Source organism: Talpa occidentalis, unplaced genomic scaffold (genome assembly GCF_014898055.3).
Source record: "Talpa occidentalis isolate TD23 unplaced genomic scaffold, MPIMG_talOcc4v2.1 talOcc4.15, whole genome shotgun sequence".
Taxonomy (NCBI): domain Eukaryota; kingdom Metazoa; phylum Chordata; class Mammalia; order Eulipotyphla; family Talpidae; genus Talpa; species Talpa occidentalis.
Genome location: NW_023601543.1, coordinates 81353511 through 81373632, shown reverse-complemented (window position 1 = coordinate 81373632; position 20122 = coordinate 81353511). Strand labels below are relative to the sequence as shown.

The 20122-nt window shown below is 49.2% G+C and overlaps 1 protein-coding gene across 1 annotated transcript in view; it reads left to right on the top strand.

The window, feature by feature from the left end:
• The window catches only part of TXLNG (taxilin gamma), a 43711-nt gene extending 25283 nt beyond the window's left edge, over positions 1-18428 (top strand). Inside the window, exons 3-10 of the mRNA XM_037512659.1 lie at positions 2546-2637; positions 5552-5722; positions 7347-7541; positions 10721-10840; positions 12274-12348; positions 14764-14856; positions 16524-16619; positions 17508-18428. Coding sequence (XP_037368556.1) covers positions 2546-2637; positions 5552-5722; positions 7347-7541; positions 10721-10840; positions 12274-12348; positions 14764-14856; positions 16524-16619; positions 17508-17789 — 1124 coding nt within the window. The 3' untranslated portion in view covers positions 17790-18428. The remainder of the gene's footprint in view (positions 1-2545; positions 2638-5551; positions 5723-7346; positions 7542-10720; positions 10841-12273; positions 12349-14763; positions 14857-16523; positions 16620-17507) is intronic.
• Positions 18429-20122: the final 1694 nt, after the last annotated feature.

Here is a 20122-nt window from a genome sequence, read left to right as displayed (position 1 = left end):
TATGAAAACTGTATTGTTTGATAACGTTTTGTTTAGGAACTAGTCAGGAAACTTTAGAGACAATATCATCGGTAGTTTAGCAAGTGGGTTAGGACTGGCGTTCAAGGGTATGTTTTGTTTTCTCCTGCTGTGTTTGAGATTTAGGACTAAGAATGTGCTATGTTAAATCTCATGAAATCTGAAATCTCTGTTTATTTTAGCTTTGTTGCCCCTGAGTTTTTTTATACTTCTCATCAATGTTTGATTTGTATGGGTGTGTGTGTGTGTGTGTGTGTGTTATATGTTAAATTAGAGTTAACTTCCTTATTAAATCCATTTTTTGCTTACTTGGAAAACTTTAAAATGTACAGAAATCTGAAAAATAATTTTAATTCCTTACAAACTAGACAGATTTCTTCAAAACCAGCAATTATATGTGTAAAAGCAGATGAACTCTTGGAAAGTTACATACATTACCATGCGCCCTTGCTATACTGCCTGTAGGTGTATACCCAAGAGGATTGAAAACATGTCCACTCAAAAAACCTACACAGATGTTCATGGCAGCATTATTCCTAATAGCCCCAGAAGTCAAAACCATAGTCATCCACCAGCCAGTGAGTGAATAAACAAGATGATGCCTCTGTACTATGATTCAGCCATAAAAAGGAGGAAAGCACTGATAGATTATGTGGGTGAACCTTGACACAATGCCGAGTAAAGGAAGTCAGACACACGAGGCCACATATAATATAATTCCAATTTCTTTGAAATGTTCAGAATTGGCAGATCCATGCCACACAAAGTAGAATGGTTGATTGCCAGGGGCCTGGAGGAGGGAACTGTGGGGAGTCACTGCTGATAGGGGTAGAGTTTCTAGTTGGGATGATGAAATGTTCTAGAATAGACATTGGTGGTGGTTGTACAACTTGTGAATAGAGGTGAATTTTATGATATGTTAGTTGTATCTCAATCTTAGATGCAGTGTGAGGTTAAAAACATTTATAAGACCTTCAGGTTACATTAGAATTATTTCTAGTCATACTCAATAATCATATTTCATCATCTCTTAATACTCTTTTAAAAAAAATATGTATCTGTGGAAGAACTGGGGTGTAGGCCAGAGGTTCAGGGGGTAAAAGGATTCAGCAGAGACACAGTGGAGAGCAGAACAGGTGGATTGACTGAAATATACTGTTGAGGGGAGCAGCGGGTGAGACAGGAGAGGTCTGCTGCATCCTGTGGGTCAGCTCCCTGGCCGGGGATTGAGTTCAGGCTGTAGTAGTGATAGCACTGAGACTTAAACCATAGGCTACCGGTGAGCCCCTCTTTATATTCTTATTGGGGGCCTTCCCTGGTGGCGCAGCAGTTGAATGCTGGACTGCAAAGCTGCCTGCAGCCTTTGCAGCGCCAGTTCGATCCCTGGCCGCCGGCAAGGGTCCCACATGGCGCGACAGACCTCTCCTGCGGCGCCCACTGCTCCCCTCAGCAGTGTACTTCATCAGTCTGCCTGATGTGCTCCCCGCTCTGGCTCTGGTGAATTCTCTCACCCTCCCGTGCTTCTGACTGTACCCAGTGCTTGTATAAATAAATAAATAAATCTTTAAAAAAAAAAAAATTCTTATTGGCCTTGAGCTGAATGAGAGATGTGTGTGTGTGTGTTTTCCTGTTCCAGTAAGAGAGTGTGTGAGATTTTTATTATTTCTGCCCAGTGCTCTGAATGTCAAAGTGAAGATTTTTATTAAAATTTTATGTGGGTGGAAAAAAGTATTCTATTTTGAGATCAACCTGCCTTTCTCTCATAGCAGTCTCTATGTTTCACTTTATTATATATTTTAAATGAAATGTTACATATGAATGAATATTCCAAAAAATAAAAATGGTACTTACCACCCTGCTTAAGAAACAGACCATCATCATTTATTTTGAAATACCATTTGTCCCCTCCTATCTCAGCCACCTGCTTCTCCCCACCAAAGCCCTTAAAATACTGTTGTTAATCTCTCTTCCCAAAGGGAAGTGCTGTCTTGACATCTTTTTGTTTATACTACACTTGGTAAATACATGGACTATGCCTATTAAAATCATCAGGAGTTACTTAAATTGCTCCCAGGATGGGATATTTGTCCTAAGTGTTTTTGTGCATCCTAGCTAGCAGACAGTTCCAGCTGAAGTTACTTTTGAACTTGCTTCTATATTTGTACTTGGTTAGGAGGAAGCTTATAAAAATCTTCTGCCCTTTGTAACTTGCCCTTGGTCTTACCTTGGACTCCAGTGGTTAAGCAAGGGAAATTTAAGCTTTTAGCAAGAATTCTTACAAGTAGCTAGCAAGCAAGGTTATAAGTGAGTGAAGGAATTTGGGGGTGGGGCTGGGGATGCAAGGGTTCCTGTTAATCCAGAATTTAAAAATAACTTTCTTAATTTAGCTGGTAAATCTCTTATTTCTAGTTATACTGTAAATTGTTTTATACTGAATACCAGAACACAGGAAGTGTTATATAGGATTTTTCAGGTTAGATTTGATCTTCATCCTTCAGGACTTATTTCTTATTTTGTTTATCATCAGGAAAAGAAGTTTTATTATTGATGCAAGCCCTAAACACCCTTTCAACTCCAGAAGAGAAGCTGGCTGCTCTCTGTAAGAAATATGCTGATCTTGTGAGTATTAAATCAAGGGAGGGCCGTATAAACTGCAATTAAGTGTGTATGGGCTTAGTGAGCTTTTTTAAAGTATGATTTGGTACAGTGTGAGATTTAAACAAAACGATTTCTTGGGGCTGATGTTCATTTGTATGATTTCATTTTATACAGTGATACATATAGAACTATTATTATAATGCTGAGATATGATATAAATTTTGTGAAAGTGGGTCTTAAGAGTATTTCTAAGTCAGCCTTTTCATTCAATTGGGGTGTAGTGGTTCCTATATTTAATTTCCCCCAAGGGAATTCTGGAGATAATACCATTATCTCCAGAATTGATTGAAACCGGGAGATGAAATAGTGTACCAAAACAATACTGTGTTTGAGGAAATATTTAGCATCTACTGTCTGCCAGGCATTACTTTCTCCATCTTCCAAGCCTCATTTGCACTGATCCTATGTTATTTCAGGGAGCATTATTTCTCTTTAAAATTATGAAAGTGGCTTTCTTTTTCCTCTTTTGGGGATGGTGTCTGGAGGCATTCATCATGGTCCAGCCTTTGACACACCATCATAGACTCCCCAGAACTAGGTCGTCCCAAACCCTTGGTAATAGAATTTGTTCACCTTGAGACCAGGACGGCTGGGACAGCACCAAGACCCGCATGTGGTGGGTGGCCAGGCTGACTTTGGGGCGTTCTTATGAGGCCGTCGGAAGCAAAAAGACATGTCAGCCAGGCCCGTGGTGGCTCCATGTGGGCTAAACGTGTCTGGGACAGGATCCGGCAGGCTTTTCTTATTGAGGAGCAGAAAATCATTGTGGAAGTGTTGCCGGCACAAGAACAGAGCCAGAAGGCTAAATAAAAAAATCAAGGTTTTTTTTTTTAGTAAAATTCTGAAAGCACTCTCAATATGGAAAGCACTGCCATCTGTAATGTGAAGACGAGGAAAGGCACGGGACACTCTTCCTTTGAAGGAAGAGTTGTGGGAGGCCCGGCGGGAGTGGTCCTGATACGCGCGCTGCAGTCGGCGCCCGTGGGGAAGCACTCTGTGAGCCGTCACCAGCGAGCACGCGGACACGCATCTCCATCTGCTGAAGCAGTCATTCTATAGCATTAAGTTGTCAGTGGCCAGCTTTAAAAAATGAATTGTTTGTTATTCGAAAAATTTCCCTCGGTTGTTTATGAAGGGGTCCGTGTGTACTTACGTAGCTGGTATTCAGCAGTCTGGCACCTTCTGCGTGGAGCAGTAGGAAAGCAGCAGTAGCATCGGTGTTGGTGACCTCCAACAGCCACATTGCAGGATGGTAGAGAACGCTCGGGGTCAGGTCGCAGGCTTTGGGAGAAGGGGTGCCCTGTGGCTCAGGAAGAGAGGCCCTATCAGAGCCCTCCATGTGAGGGGAGCAGTAGGGAAAGATGAGAACAAGAAGGGAAACGTTTAAATTGGAGACAAGAGTATAAAAGACAGAAAAAGCAGTGTAGGTTAGCTCCTGGCCTGTGGGTTTTTTTTTTTTTTTTAAAGATTTATTTTTATTTATTTATACAAGCACTGGGTACAGTCAGAAGCATGGGAGGGTGAGAGAATTCACCAGAGCCAGAGCGGGGAACAGAGCAGGCAGAAGGACTGAAGTACACTGCTGAGGGGAGCAGCGGGCGGCAGGAGAGGTCTGCGCGCCACGTGGGACCCTCCTCCCGTGGCCGGGAAGCAGCGGGAATTGAACCGGCGCTGCAGAGGCTGCGGGCAGCTTTGCAACCCAGCACTCAACCACTGCGCCACCGGGGGGGCCCTGGCCTGTGTTTTGATGCCAGCAGACAGCCCAGATTCTTTCTCTATATACATTGTCTCTTGGTTTAATAAAGATGACACAGCAGAGACCTTAGTGGCCCATAGCCTAAAATACTTACTTCCTGGTCTTTTTCAGAAAAAGGTCACTGACCCCTAATCCATACCTACATACAAGCGATATGGATGAGTTCTAGCAATATAATCTACAGCCCTGCTGTCCGAAACAGTGGCCATTAGCCACATCTGGCAACTGAAGCTTAAATTTAAAGAAAATTTAAAAAATTCACTTTCTCAGTTGCACAATAAAGTCAAAACAACTAAAACCAGTGATTTCATATAGGACCAGCAGAGGTGAGATAAAGAGGTGAGCAAAAGACTACAGGATTCAGGATCGTGTTTCCTTGAGCCCAGAGGGGCTGCAGTGCTCATAGAATTGCAGGTGGCCTGCTGCGGACCAGCCATCTCTGACTGGGCCGCAGCCCGTGGTCGGCAGGCAGATTGCTTTACAAACTGTCACGCAGAAACAAAGTGATTCAGGGGGGCAGAAGCTTCCATAAAGGTGTTTTTAATAGCTGTCAGCTAGCCTGGGAGGGGTGCTGGCTGTGGTGTGATAGCCACCAGGGGGCACTGTAGCTCTTGAAATTGTGACTCAGCATCATTTCCTCCTTCCTGAGAAGGTCAGCGAGGCTGCCATCTTCTGCTAGTGTTGACTTAACCTTGAAATATACTCGTTTGCTCCAAACCTAAAATTGCAGTGATTCCTCTCTCACAGGGAACCCTGAACGCTGTTTATTAAGTTCTAATTCAAAGGACCGTTTTCATTACAGCCTGTGTGTGTTTCAGAAAAGTAAAACTCTTCATGCTATGGATTCCTAAAAAGTTTTCTGAAAACATCACTTTTTTAAATGATAAACTAAAGAGATTGTTTGTTTTTTTTTTCCCTACCCTGAATTATTTGTTTAATTTCCTGTCACAACCGGGAGAGATGGTTGCCAGAGTAGCATGGCCTGAGACAATTGAAATGAAACACTACTGTAATTCTTGGTGTGTGAGAAAGTGCTCCGTAGCTCTCACTGTGTGTCTTCCAGCAGTAGCTCAGAGATGTCCACTGCGCTTGCTAAATGAAAGTGCTTGTTAATTTCAGCTGGAAGAGAGCAGGAATGTTCAGAAGCAAATGAAGATTCTGCAGAAGAAGCAAGCCCAGATCGTGAAGGAGAAAGTTCACTTGCAGAGTGAGCACAGCAAGGCCATCTTGGCAAGAAGCAAACTAGAGTCCCTTTGCAGGGAGCTTCAGCGCCACAATAAGACGTTAAAGGTTGGTCGGTTCATTTTTCTGGTGTTCAGGAGGCGCTGACTCAGTGTTGTGTAACCCTCTATACCTATTTGAAATAAATCCTTGTCTCTACCCAGAGACAGAGTTCTGCCTTCGCTTTCTGCTTTGCTTGGCCTCATGTTTCTTCACGTCTCGCTTACGTGGTCCTGGGCAGCGCAGACGGGCCTGGTGTTTCCACCGCAGCTCTCCTGCTTGCGCCGTGGCCGGTTTCCTGCTGAGTGCTGGTGTAGCTCATTATCCGGTCTGAGCAGCTGAGGGGGGCTGAGAAAGGAGTAGTAACAGCCGCGAGGCCAGAGTCTGGCAGGGAACTCCTCTGCCGAGCGCCTGGCGCGCTGTTAACTGGTGCCATTGCCAAACTGCCTTTGCCCATCCCTGCCGCCGACTGCCCGGGTACGTTTAGCATAGCACCTCCACCTCAGCCGGCGCCCAGGCTGGTGCCCAAGCAGAAGCCCTCGTCACACACCCACCACAGTCACCCCCAAGGCCCGGGACAGCAGCACTGAAGAAATGGAGCTTCACCTGATATAGGAGCTGTTCATTTTTTCTTTGCTTTTTAAACCCTTGGATTTATTTATTTTTTTAAAGATGTATTTTTTATTTATACAAGAGCTGGGTTACAGGCTAGCGGCACGGGAGGGTAAGTGGATTCACCAGAGACAGAGCGGGGAGCAGAACAGGCAGACAGACTGAAAGCACTGCTGAGGGGAGCAGGGGAGAGACAGGGGAGGTCTGCCGTGCCATGTGGGTATCTCCCTGGGCGGCTGGGAATTGAACCTGCACTGCAGAGGCTGCGGACAGCTTCACAGCGCTGTGCTCAACCCGCTGCACCACTGGGGAGGCCCTGAACCCTTGGATTTAGACATTAAAGTAGGTGGTATTTTTTTCCTGTAGCAAATCAATATTTTGATGGAACTGGTGACTGTTTAGTCTGTTATTACCAGTCCTATCCTAGTAAGAGTTGGAAGTCACCTCCAGGGAGTAGGAGGTGTGGCCTAGAGAGGAAGCTGCACAAAGGGTTCTCTGGTCATGTTGGTTTAAGATGAACCCCACCCCCACCCCCCCACTCGCCCCTGGCCTCCTCTGGTGGCCTAGGGGTTAAGTCTCAGCGCTATCACCACCACGACCTGTGTTTGATCTCCGGCCAGGGAGTGACCCACATATGGCACAGCAGCCCTCTCCTGTCTCACCCGCTGCTCCCTACTCTGTCTCTGGTGAATCCTCTCACCTTCCACACCTCTGGCCCACACCCCAGTTCTTCTGTGCAGAAAAAAAAAAGACGCCCTGCTACCCAGCCAGGAGGGTCCCTGGGAACCTAATGTGGAAGTTGCTGAGCGCCTGGAGAAGCGCCTTTCTCTCTGTCGTGACTAGGGGATGGCCACGTAGCGCCTGTTTAATAGCAGGGCAGTTTGCAGCTCTCTGATCGCTCTACTTAAGAAAAGCTGGCTTTAAAATGAGCCTTGTGGTTATAAATAAGGAGAAAGAATTATATATAGCTCAGAAGCGCACTGCAGGGCAGCAGTAGATGAACACACATAGCAGCAGCAGCTTTTGTGAGCATCTTATCTACAGGTCTGTGCCATTAACAGAGATTATTTTGGATAATAAGGAAGAAAATATGCAGCAGGCACGAGAGGAGGAAGAGAGGCGTAAAGAAGCGACGGCACACTTCCAGATTACTTTAAATGAGATCCAGGCGCAGCTGGAGCAGCACGATGTCCACAACGCCAAGCTCCGCCAGGAAAACATCGAACTGGGGGAGAAGCTGAAGAAGCTCATTGAGCAGTATGCTCTGCGGGAGGAGGTTTGTGTGTCCAGACAGCGTCTCGCTGTGAGCAGCGACCGTTCACCCTTTGGTGCTAAAGTAAAGCTCCGATCACAGGATGCCGTAGAACCTCTGTGCACAGAGAAGTTGGGCCCCCACCAGAAGGATTCTTTGGGGTCAGCACTTGATGGGTGTGGGCATGCCACGAGTGTCCTGGAGGCCTCTTAAGTGCTCCTTGCCTTCCATGGGACAGCGGAAGATTGCTCCTTTAGCACACACGTGCCCCCTTATCCAAACTAACGAGGGATAAATATTTGGCTCCCACACACCCCATCTCTCAGACTGTCTGATAATGTGTTCGGGCCCCCTACCATTGCATCACACGTTTCAGCTTTTTCTTTCTAAATAAGGCTTTAATAACGTTTGGGGAGAGAAAAAGAACCTGCTTCTTAATCACTCACACATATACCCATTGAAATAGCTTACTGGAAGGATCCATGGCTGCTGCACTTGGTCACTGGGCTCCAACTAAGACTGCTGCAAGCTAGTCTAGAAGTTGAGAGGTGGTGTCGAGATTGAAAAGCAAATAGCTGGTGACCTGCCTGCTAAGGCTTCTTGCTTTCAGAGGCTGAATGGCCGGCGTTCCGTGCATCCCCTGCCTTCTACGTTAGTAAGAGATTGTGTTTTATGTGTATTAGCTTTATACAGATTAAATTTTTTTTAATTGTGGCATCTCTGGGGGTTACTTTATCCCATTTTCAGTGCAAACTTTGGCGTTTACACACAGCCTGACAAATTTTTTTTTTAACTGCGGTCATGTTGGCTTAGAGCGCTGTGGTTTGGGGAGATGTAGGATCCCATCCCGTCAGGTGGTGTCACCACACCACACCCACCGCCAGAACACCCGTAGTCCTGCACCATAGTTTACTGTGCTCGCTCTGCTGTGTTCTCTCCTGCCCCCCCCCGCCCCCAGCCTTGGTCCTGCAGTCAGACCGCCAGGGTTTGTTACTCGTGTGGCTCTGTCCACCAGCCCTTCGTTTCGTTCCTCTATATTCCACGTTCAAGTGACACCATCCAGGATTTGTCTTTCTCCTTCTGGCTTATTTTCCTTAGCATCATCCCGCCCTAGCTTATTCATAGCTAGGCGTTCCGCCGCGTCCACGCGCCTCTTCGGCCGAGCAGTCACCCGCGCGCGGCTGCTCCCGTGGCTTGGCCGTCCCGGAGCGCTGCAGTGAGCGTGGAGTGTGTCCCGCCCCTTCGAGTTAGTGCTTTTGTCAGATACCGGGCGTGAAATCGCTGGGTCACATGGGCAATCCATTGCTCCTCTGTTGGGAAACCTCCCGCCCTTCTCCGAAGGGGCCGGCCCAGTCCGCATGCCCAGCAGCGCCAGGGTCTCTTTTGTGCCACATTCTTGCCCCCGCTCGTCGTTTCTGGTCTTTTTGAGATGGGTTATTCCAGCAGGTGTGAGGTGCTATCTCGTGGTCCGATTTGCAGTTCTCTAATGATCAGTGATGATGAGCATTTCTTCATGTGCCCGTTGGCATCTGTATGTCTTCTTTGGAAAAATGCCTTTTTAGCACTTATGCCCATTTTTTGATTGGGTGGTTTTCTTTCTGTTGAGTTCTAGGAGCTCTTTGTAGATCTTTGATATCAGAGCCTCCTTGGGTGTGCGGTGTGTAGATATTTTCTCCTATTCATGAGGGTGTCTTTTTGTTTTAGTGAAGGTTTCTTTCTCTGCAAGAGCGTTTTAGTTTGAGGTAGTCCCTATTTATATTCTCTTTTGTTTTCCTTGCTGCTGGAGAGGAGTCCACAAAGACAGCTCTGCAGCCTATGTTGCGAAGTGCAAAAACTTTCCTAACAGTTTATCACTCTTGGGCCTCCCCTGGTGGCGCAGCGGTAGAGCGCTGGGCTGCGAGGCTGCCCGCAGCCTCTGCAGCGCTGGTTCATTCCCCGGCCGCCAGCAAGGGTCCCACCAAAAAAAAAAAAAAAAAAAAGGTTTATCACTCTCTACATTTTGCTTTTTCTTTTCCCTTCTTTTATGGAAAGTTGGAGACAATTCTCATCCCCTTCCCTGGGTTATTCTGAAGCAAATTCAAGGTGTCATATTATTTCATTAATAGATACCTGAGTGTGTACCTCAAAGAGAGAAGCATATATGATACCATTTTCACACCTAAAAAATTAACAATAATAAATATCTAGTCATTGTTCAGCTTTTTTATTGTCTCCGCTTTAAAAGTTATTTGAGATAGGATCTAAATATAGTCCTTCCACTTTATGAACACGAAGATTTCCTTGTCTCTTTTTATTTCTTATTTTTAGAGTGTGTTTATTGAAACCTTTTTTGTCCCAGAGAGTAAATTTTTTATTAGATTACAAAGCCTCAGTTTTCTTAAAATTAGCTTAGTTTTGTTGTTTAGCGAGTCTGCCTTACCACTCATGTAGGAAATTTGAAAATAAGATGTTTCGATCATATAACTTGTAAGCCATGTATTGTGAATATGATCAAATATCCTTTGGTTAGGACCCCATCGTGCTTAAATTATCTTCAGGCCATCTGTTGCCCTCCGACTTAGGCTACCTGTTCCCAACAAGCATTTTTTTCCTTTCACATGAGGTATTGTAACTAAAAGTCCGCTCTTTCTGCATCTGGGAAGGAAGAGTGGTGATTTCATTATATGTAAATAACCACTCAGCAATTGCATTCGGGAATAACAATCTCTCATCAAATGTCTCACGTGTGCCAGGCACCAAAGCACTTAGTGTAGCCACCGCCCTGGCTTTCATGTTACTGCGGTGGAGGTGTGCTGTCCCCCCACTGCCGTGAGGGAGCTGGGGGGCCATTCCCATCATAGCCTGCTGCCTCCCACTGAGAAGGGCGCGAGTGTTTAAAGGGGAGAAGAGAATGAGGAGCTGTGTGTGTTTGGGTTGCAGTTTGCTCTCCTTTTCCATGATTTTTTGAGACTTTTCCCCATAGGGCAGAAGTAGGAAGTACATGCTTACAGCTGGAAAGGCATTTGATGCCCCCCTGCTCCTGAGTCCTGAATGGGGGCGGGGGGGTGTGGGGGGCAGGAGAGCACAGGGGAGGTGCAGGAGGGGCAGTGCTGGGGGGGAGCCCATCATTGCTGTGGTGCTGTTGGCAGGGAGCGCAGAGGGAGCAAGGTATCGGGGTCCATTTTTTTCATTCAGTGATGGCAGAAATTTTACTTTTCCCATAGCATATTGATAAAGTGTTCAAGCATAAGGAACTGCAGCAGCAGCTTGTGGATGCCAAGCTTCAGCAGACGACACAGCTGATAAAAGAAGCCGATGAAAAGCATCAGAGAGAGAGAGAGTTTGTAAGTTGTTTCTTCACGATATCGCCAAAATTGTAAGAAAGCATTTAAATCATTTAAACTTATTCTACATTTAAAGTGCACCCGGGTCATGCTAATTGTGTGTCGTTGCTCTGAATTGAGAAGGTGCGAGAACGCACTTAGCTTGTTCTTGCTGTGTGATGTATATGCAGAAGATACACTGGCGAGACCAAGTTCCCAGGAAGACCTCCCTCACTCGGCTTCTGTGCTCAGAGTTCTTTCTGCACTTTTAGGTAGTAGTGGTCACGAGGTGCAGGCACTGTACCAGTATTGAGCACATTAGATTTGGCAAAGTCATTTCAATATCAAGCTTGCAAACATGGGTCTCCTCTATACTGTGACATTTCCTTTTCAAACAAGTAACTTGAAACGGGGGCAACTATTTTACGGATCTGGCATCTTTTCTTGATGAGGTTTTAACAGGGTTCTGTACCCCCTCATCAGTCAGCATTGTTCCCCGGAGTATGCTCAGAGTCTCCTGCGTGTCAGTAATTGTGACCACAGTGGGTTCTCATTGGGCATGGATATCTAACATATGCATAGTATGTGTTTGACCGAAAAATAATAAAATTAAACATTTTATAATAATGAGGACTGTTCATCCAGCATGACGCAGGTAACCTAGGCCCCGGGGCAATCCTGGTAGGAGGACTCGGGCCCGGCGTGGTCCTCCGTGACACGAACAGGTCACACTGGGCGGGGGTTAAGAGAGACGGCAGCTTTCAGAGGCTGGTCCCGCGGCGTCCGCCGCAGCGGTGCCCCACGGTCAGCTGAAGACGGAGTTGTCGTTTCCACAGCTGGAGTCTCAGTTTCGTGCATACACGCACGTGCTCACATACTCATCTGTCCTTTCTGGTTGCACGTCTCAGCGTTTATTTGAACTGTACGTCACCTTTTCATTCCAGGGACTGAATTCCATAGCTGCCTACGGGGCAGCTTCTTTATAATTTCTTTAAAAACCCGAGTATGTACGTGAAAACTTCCATCCCTTCTCCCTCACTTTTTAAACCCAACCAGGCCTCTGATCTCATTGCTTTGCTCATTGCCCTTCCACCCGGCCTCATTTTGCCTCTCGCTGAGTAGAGGGGCTTTCTGAAGCACCCAGATGATGTCAACGTTCTTAAAGTTCTAATTATTTTCACTTACAACAATTTAACCCTGAGTTTTGTGAGCCTCCCAGTAGGCCTCCCGGCACTTGCCCCGAGTGGGAGAAGAACACTAGTGCATTGCCCGTGGCAACACGTAGGAGATGAAGACGCAGGGAATCGGCCATTGATTCAACGGAACGTGTCATCGCTGGACACGCTTCTGGATGAAACGGAGGGCGGGAGGGCGAGGCCTAACCATCTCGCCACTTGACGCGCTCGTATTTGTAATTACTATTAGTGTTTTGCCAGAATGTTTCTGTTTTCTAGTTATTAAAAGAAGCAACAGAATCGAGGCACAAATACGAACAAATGAAACAGCAGGAAGTACAACTAAAGCAGCAGGTAACTTGACTGTAGGGGATAGCAGGCTCGGTAAGAAGAATCTGCTTCGTTTCATACCTACCTGGAATCTCCTTTAAGGTGCTTTTGTGTGTGCCCAGCTACAGCCAGATCACGTGTCCCGCTTGGGATTTTCCTCTTCATTAGGGTCACTAGCACATCCTATTTCTCCTAAGACTTTCCTGCTTTCCACGCAAACTCCTGTGTCCCAGGAAACAAAGTGGGTCTGATGAGGTCTCAGGCAAACTGGGGTCCTTAGTCCCGCTCTCTGCAGTGGCCTCTTAACACCACCCAGGTATCTCCTCCCTTCTCGATCTGTTCCCACATGTGTCAGCTCATTTCCAGCCAAAGAAAACTGATAAATCCTCAGATTTTCATTCTTTTGTATTAAATTTAACCATATGGAGTTACTGCTTGACTTTTTTGACCTATAAAATCAAAATGGCAGTTGCGGGCCTCCCCTGGTGGCGCAAGCATTTGAGTGCCGCGCTGTGAAGCTGCCCGCAGCCTCTGCAGCACCGGTTCGATCCCCGGCTGCCGGCGAGGGTCCCACATGGCATGCAGACCTCTCCTGCCGCCCGCTGCTCCCCTCAGCAGTGTATTTTCTCAGTCTGCCTGTTCTGCTCCCTGCTCTGGCTCTGGTGAATTCTCTCACCCTCCCGCGCTTCTGACTACCCAGTGCTTGTATAAATAAATAAATCTTTAAAAAAAAATAAATAAAAGAGGATATATTTTTTTTAAAAAATGGCAGTTGCATAGAACTTAGCCTAAAATCTTTAGAAATTTGCAGTATGAATACATAACTTATTTTTTAAATTTATTTTTTGCAGAGAAGAACTGGGGTGTAGGCCAGAGGTGTGGGGGGGAGGGGGTGCGGGAGGTGAGAGGATTCACCAGAGACAGAGAAGGGAGCAGAACAGGTAGATCTACTGAGACACTCTGCTGAGGGGAGCAGCGGGCGAGCCAGGAGAGGTCTGCTGCGCCATGTGGTAGTAGCTCCCTGGCCAGGGAGGCTGCAGACAGCTTGATAGTGCTGAGACTTAAGCCCTTGGGCCACCAGGGAAGCCCTGTTGTAAATTCTTCACTTCAGCTATGAAGTCCTCTGGGCCTGGGCTTTTGCGTATCATCTCCCTGCTTTTCCATCCAAACCCCTGCGGTCTCTCCCACCGCAGCCTGTGTTTTGGGTGCAAGTGGGGTTAGCAGATGCCATTCCCCCCTCAAGGAAAATGTAGAGAAAAAACTCCCCTGGTCTTTACAGACAGGTGAAATGAAGTGCTTCTACTTATAACTCACCCTTTTTCAGTCAACTGAGATTACAGTCTGTTGAGAAAAACTGCATTTTAAAAGTTTGTTCCCCACTCAGGGCCTGCAGCTTCCCAGGCAGTTACCGCCGCCCTCTACAGGCAGGTCATGAACCCTCTGCTTGGCCCATTTCATTTCCCCTCACCCTACCGGTGCCAGCCTCTGGGGCGGGGCGGGGCTCCCTGGCCTTGCCTTTGGTCTGTTTCTCCCAGTCAGCGCGTGCTTCCAAGGGCTGCTGGTCTCACCTGACAACGTGCTTGGGCTGGTCACCCCTCTCCTGCCCCGGGGGCACTACCACAGCAGTGCTGAAGGTGGAAAGGCATTCCTCGTACTATTTCTTGGTCTCTGATGAGCTTCCATGCCTTTCCTGCTTGCCTCACACATACTGTGAGAGCTTCCCTCTGGCCTGTTTCCTCAGCCCAACAATATGCCATTACTCCAGACGGCTCTCAAGAGTTCCCTCCTGGTCCAAGCGAAATTGAGCTACCCACAAGAAACTCCCAAATGATTGTGGCCCCCACTACGTCCTGCCCCCTGCTTCTGAACACCTGTCTCGGGGGTGAAAAGGGTGGACTCCACCTTTCTCCATTCCGCTTGGCTTGTTGTTTTCCCAGCTAGAAAAACAATCCCTTGAGGAGTTGAAAGAAAAAGTGGTATTTCTACCTCTTCTAGCTTTCAGCACTCAACACTATTCTGAGTTCTGCCCCCCCCCCCCAGCATGATCAAGGCATTCATTGGCTTGTTTCATTTTCCTGCCTTCGTGAAGAGATGTCCTCAGTGCCAAGCTAAGACACGCACTGGCGGTGTTCTGAGAACGATCCTTTCCCAAGAGCAGTTTTTCAGATCTGTGAGGGGGTAACTCATGAAACGCTTGCAGCTTTGTTGAAGTTGTAGCTGTAGCACACCTTGCACTATTCACGATGGGTGGAACAGCACTAGGGAAGGCGCTCAGGTTCCAGCGTGCGCGTCTCTGTCCCCGGCAGGGCGTGCTCGGTCCCATTTCTGTCACTTGTAACAAGTGACTTATGCGTAGCGCCGCTGTGTTCTTTCTGAAAGTCACTGGGTTTGGAAATAGTTTACCTGAAACTCAGAACTTTTCGTATCTTTTCCCGGTAGCTTTCTCTTTATATGGACAAGTTTGAAGAATTCCAGACAACCATGGCAAAGAGCAACGAACTGTTTACCACCTTCCGCCAGGAAATGGAAAAGGTATTGGCCTATTTTTAGTAGCCTCTTCTCTAAGAGGGAGTGGACAGAGGCTGCTTTAAGCACAGCCACTCCTTGGACGAGCTCAGGAGGTTAGGGTGCCTCCTCCATTCCATCCTTTCTGAGCCTCGTGCGATGTTTGGGTATTTTGCCCTCCCCCGACCCCCACGGAGGGAATGGTCTCTGCGCTGCTAAGATGCTATCATTGAAGTGAATTCCTCTACTAAATATGACTTGCAAGAAATAAAGTGCTTTCATTTTTGTTTCTTGTCTTTTGTTTTTAAGTACCTCAGGTGCCCCCCCCCCCGCCCCCCAAGAGCTGTGTGCTCGACAGCAAATCATTTAGACACCCAAGCCCAGGCCCTCACATGCTCACGTGGAGGGGTAGAGATGGACACGTTGATATCGGTGTTTCTGCTTTCCTAGTGTTTTAACTGTGCTCCCACGGACTCGCACCAGCCAGGGCTCTGGCCCGCTTCTCTTTCCCCCGTCACCTTCAGGGAAGACCTTGCTGTCAAGCCGAGAACCAGAATATACACATATGCATCTGGCCTTACTCTAGGTCACGCGTTCCCCTTAAACCAGGGGCTGTCAAAGAATGTCGCGGGCCGGGGAGGGGCGCCTGGCCTTTGTCCCGGGGCGGAGCCCTGCCTGTCGCTAGACCTTATGCAGTAGTTGGGGGCACGTGTTCTGGGTTCACGTCCCGCTTGCCTCAGATAAAAGGACTGTAGACAAGGTGCTTAACCTTCGTTTCATCCTCCTCAACAAATAACCTTCCTGGAGTATTTCAGACATAGCCATGTTCAGTGCTCCAGTGACTACCAGCAGGTATTTTTAGACCCAATAATCTGGAGAATTCAGGGAGCAGCAGAGTCATTCTGCACTCCTCCCCCCTTTCACCAAGACAGCGGCCTCCGGGGTCCCCGTGGAGGCCTCAGCTGGGCAGAGGTGCTGTTGAGGCAGCAACAGCACTGCCGGGCGCTATCCTTGTGGAGAAGCGTCCCCTGCTCGAGGCTAGTGACACTGTCCAGGCTAGCAGGGCACTTCCCGAGCTCATCCTCCAGGCTTTATCCTGCGGGCGGGGCGCACAGGCCGCTAGGCTCAGCCAACCCCGGCCAGCCCCGCCGGATGGCGCTGCGGCGCGGGCGGGCGGGCGGGCGGGCGTGGGGAGTGCTCAACTCGGGACTCCTGGCAGCAGAGAAGCCTCCTTTGAAACTTCCACAAGCTGAGTCCTTGGAGCGTAGGTTTAAGAAGGTGCCCCTTAATTTTGGAACCATTTTATCCTTAGCAAATTCTGAAACAAGTCGTGAGGGGGAGGGTTAGGGGCAGGGACTAGGACGGACTACCTTACCTCTCCCCTGGTCCTCCAGGTCACAGGGGATACAGTGTTGGCGAGCACTGAGTCTTAATCTTTGGGGTGCTGGAGGCCCCTACCCTTCCATCATCCGGTGAAGTAGCTTAATGGACAGAAAACTCACTAACACGGTCTGCCCGGCTGGGGGGCCGTCTGGTCGCTCTCTGACTCCCCTCTGGCTCCTGCCGCAGGGAGCCCATAAGGCAGGACCTGCTAGTGGGGGGAAGGGGGAGCGTTCTAAGATTGGGGGGGGAACCAGGGGTGGAGATAAGAGATCAAACTTCAAATTTACATTTGCGATTGTGTTGAATCACAGATGACAAAGAAAATTAAAAAGCTGGAGAAAGAAACGCTAATATGGCGCACCAAGTGGGAAAACAACAACAAAGCGCTTCTGCAGATGGCTGAAGAGGTGAGGTGGTTTCCCACAGCCAAGGTGGGGCGCGGGCAGCTCAGGCACCTCACCGGGTAGGGGGCGGGCCGTGGGACTCCTGTCCGTCCTTGCTGAGGACTCTGGCTGGAGCTGGGGCGACAGATAAGCAGAACCTGGGGTGTCTCCCCGGTGGTGGGAAAAAGGCTACAAGCAGGGGCTCCGCTTCGTCCCCGCCAGCTGCTTGGCCCAGGCCGGTGTGGGGGCACTGGAGAGCATCTAGGTTTTGCTCGCCCAGCAGTGGTTTCCCAAACCTGAGCTGGCGGCCAGCTCCGCCCCGGACGGCCAGGCCCGCCAGGCCCGGGGTGGGCTCACACGCCGCGCCGCCACCTGGAGCAGCACCGGGCAGGTTCCTGCGCACACAGGCCAAGGAGGCCCCTCTGCCTCCTCCGGTCCCCAGGAAGGCGGCAGCGTCGGCACTTGGCCAGCCTCGCAGCCGAGCGATTCTCTGCGATCTAAATGTCACCGCTTGAATGTTGTTCCCGTCCACAAAGTGGAAGCAGTATCTGTAGAGACGAGTTCGTTTTTCAGTAGGCCGTTCGCTCTTGCACCTGCTAGGTTTAGTGACGAGTTTCTTAAGTTTTCTTACTATTCCATCAACAGAGACATTTTAAAAGGTAGGTTTTGGTGGTGGGTTTTTTTTAAAGCCCAACAGGGAGTTACATTTTGCCAGCCTAGAACAGAAACGCATTACATGCCTCTCGGGGGCCACGGTGCGCGCGGCGGGTGGCGGCTGGGCGTCTCAAGCCACGGGACGTGGCCACTCGGGGGCGAGCGCATAGTTCTGGGGCGGCTCGGGTTCCTGTGCGCACGGACCTGACTCCTGTTCACGGAGGGTGTATAAATTCCCCCCTTTTTGTCCCCTCACAGAAAACTGTCCGAGATAAAGAATACAAGGCCTTTCAAATCAAACTGGAACGGTTAGAGAAGCTGTGCAGGGCTCTTCAAACAGAAAGAAACGAGCTCAACGAGAAGGTGGAGGTCCTGAAGGAGCAGGGCTCCGGGCGGGGGGTGCCACGGCCCTGCGCCGCCCCAGGCTCCCCCGCCCAGCCGAACCCTGCTTCCCCTGTGGCCAGCACCCCGTGCCCCCCCGAGGCCGCGCCCCAAGCTGGGTCCACGGGTGTGGGCACTGGCATCGAGTCAGTTGACTGAGATCAAGCGTGATTGCTGTGTGGAGAGCTCTATTTTGTGTATAACTTTCTCTGTTAGTAGTTAACTATTGGTTTTGTGGTGAAGATTTTCTTACTTTTTCTACCATATCTGTATTTTCTTAGAACTACTGGACTTCTGTGGTACAGGAGGCTGCTTAGCCGTGCGGATAGTTTTACTCTGCGTCCTCCTCAGCTGTGTTGCACATCTGCCTCGGGTCCCCTCATTGGAATGCATGTGGTCATGGCTTGTCCTTCCTCCCCTGCGCCTTGCCTAGAATTATCCTAATTAAAATTTCACTCAAGACAGGACCGGCCATTACAAAGGAACTTTGTTCTGATAATGGTCCCTTGATGTGAAAATATTCACTTCAGCGTCCTGGCCCCCCATTAATACTACTCAAAAATAAAATCAACATGATTAGTTTTGTCTACTAGACCATTTAAATGCCGAGTGAAAATAAAACTCTTGTGTTGGGTCAGAAACAAGCATAGCATATTCAATTCCAATCCGGTCTCCGGTATTTACGCACTCGACAAGTTGACATGGCCACAAGCCTTGAATTCCTACGAGCTCTGGCAGGCTGCGCGCAGGAAGCTGTCCCCGGGGAGCAGCCGGGCAGGCCACCGGGCGCAGGCAGAAGGCTCGTGCGCACGGCCGCGCCGCTCTGCTCTCGGGGCGGCAGAGCCACTGGCGAGCCCGGGCCACCTGCCGCCCGCCCGCCCGCCTCCCGCTTGGGTTCGGGGACACTTTCTCTCCTCCCCACACAGCAGTCACGCTGGTCCCCTCTCAGAGGAGGGCAGGTGCCCGCATTGCTCTCCCGAGGCCGGAGTCCCTCCGCTACCTTGTAGCGCCCTCGTCAGTGTCCACCTGTCCAGTCCCAGCAGCCAAATTCTCCAGGTGTGTGAGAAGGGAGTCTGGTTACAGCGCGGGCCCGCCGCAGCGGCTCTCGTTTCCCACATGCGACCGGAACCAGCGGCTTTGACTCTGGGGAAACGCGGCAGGGTGTTCAGTCAGAATCTCTTACTTAGGCCGTCCGCCTGTCTCTCACCCTTTCCTTCCCGTCACTTGTTTTACTAAAGAAAAAAACCCCAGTATTACCAAGGTCTGTGCACTCGCAAGTGGGGCGCTTTCAGAAGCAAGCACACCGCTGGGAGTAGTTCACCTGGATTTCCTTTGCTCCTTCCAGCATCGAGTATGGCCAAGTGAAATGACTGAGGAGGCTGCAGGGATAGCGAGTTTGACTTTGCCCCCGACAGAACTTGCATTGGCATACTTCATGAGGAGAAGTAGGTTCTCCCGGAACCGCCGATAGCACATTCCACCAAGCCGAACTATCCCACAGACCCCTCTTACATTGCTTACCGGACTGACTAAATTCCACTCCGCCAGCCGAACAACAGGGTTTCTCCGTCCTGACACACACTAAACTGGGTTGAAAGGATTGAAAATTGTGCAGTAGCTAGGAAACAGCACCTGGAGTGGCGGATTCTACCACGCGTCCACCGCCGGGCCTATTAACCAAAGGCCAGATGGTGGAGGAAAACAAACCCACCAAGGAGGTTATCTGATTCATTACTCCTGTCACAATGAGTCAGAAGCAGAAACAAACACCCCCGCCCCCTCCAGTAACCTCTTAGAAATACCCCCTTCGGCTACCGAATGAAATATTGGCCTCATTTCCCCCGGAGGAAATGAAGGTATCTATCAAATGATAATCTCCTTTCCGAGGAGGACCACCGACCCCATCTCGCCACGGCTCTGCCGGCTGTCTAGCTCGGGACAGAGCGCCCTTCAGCCACCGCGTAGCCCGCGTTTCTTTGTGGTGCTTGTCCTGTGCGGAGGATTGTAAACCTCGGGCCTGTTGCGTATTTTCAAGGGCTTTCTTAAAGCCATGTGACTCAGTCCTTGGCCTGCTGCTTTTGGCTTACTGTGTATTTTTAGCTAGATGCTGTCATGTGTTTCAAGGATATGGATTCTGCGTGGGATGCGTTTGGTGTCCTTTCAGAATCTCCCCACCCATTACCCTGTGAATAAACACACATGGGACCCTCGAGGAGGCCCTCGTACAGCTACCACCTCACCAGCCCCGTGTCGTGGCTTTGTAGCACGCCCTGTTATCTACCATATTCTAGAACACTGTAACGCGACTAGGCTGACCCCGAAAAGGTTCAAATGTCCACTTCACTTACATTGCATCTGTCGCGCCATCACGTACTCTTGGTGTATTTAGAGTGGCAGTAGATCCCCAGGAGGCAAGAAAACCTGGGTCTTGGGTAACGGACCAGTTCATCCCCAGAGTTGTAGGAGTACACTTCTTGGTCTTGAGACCAGTC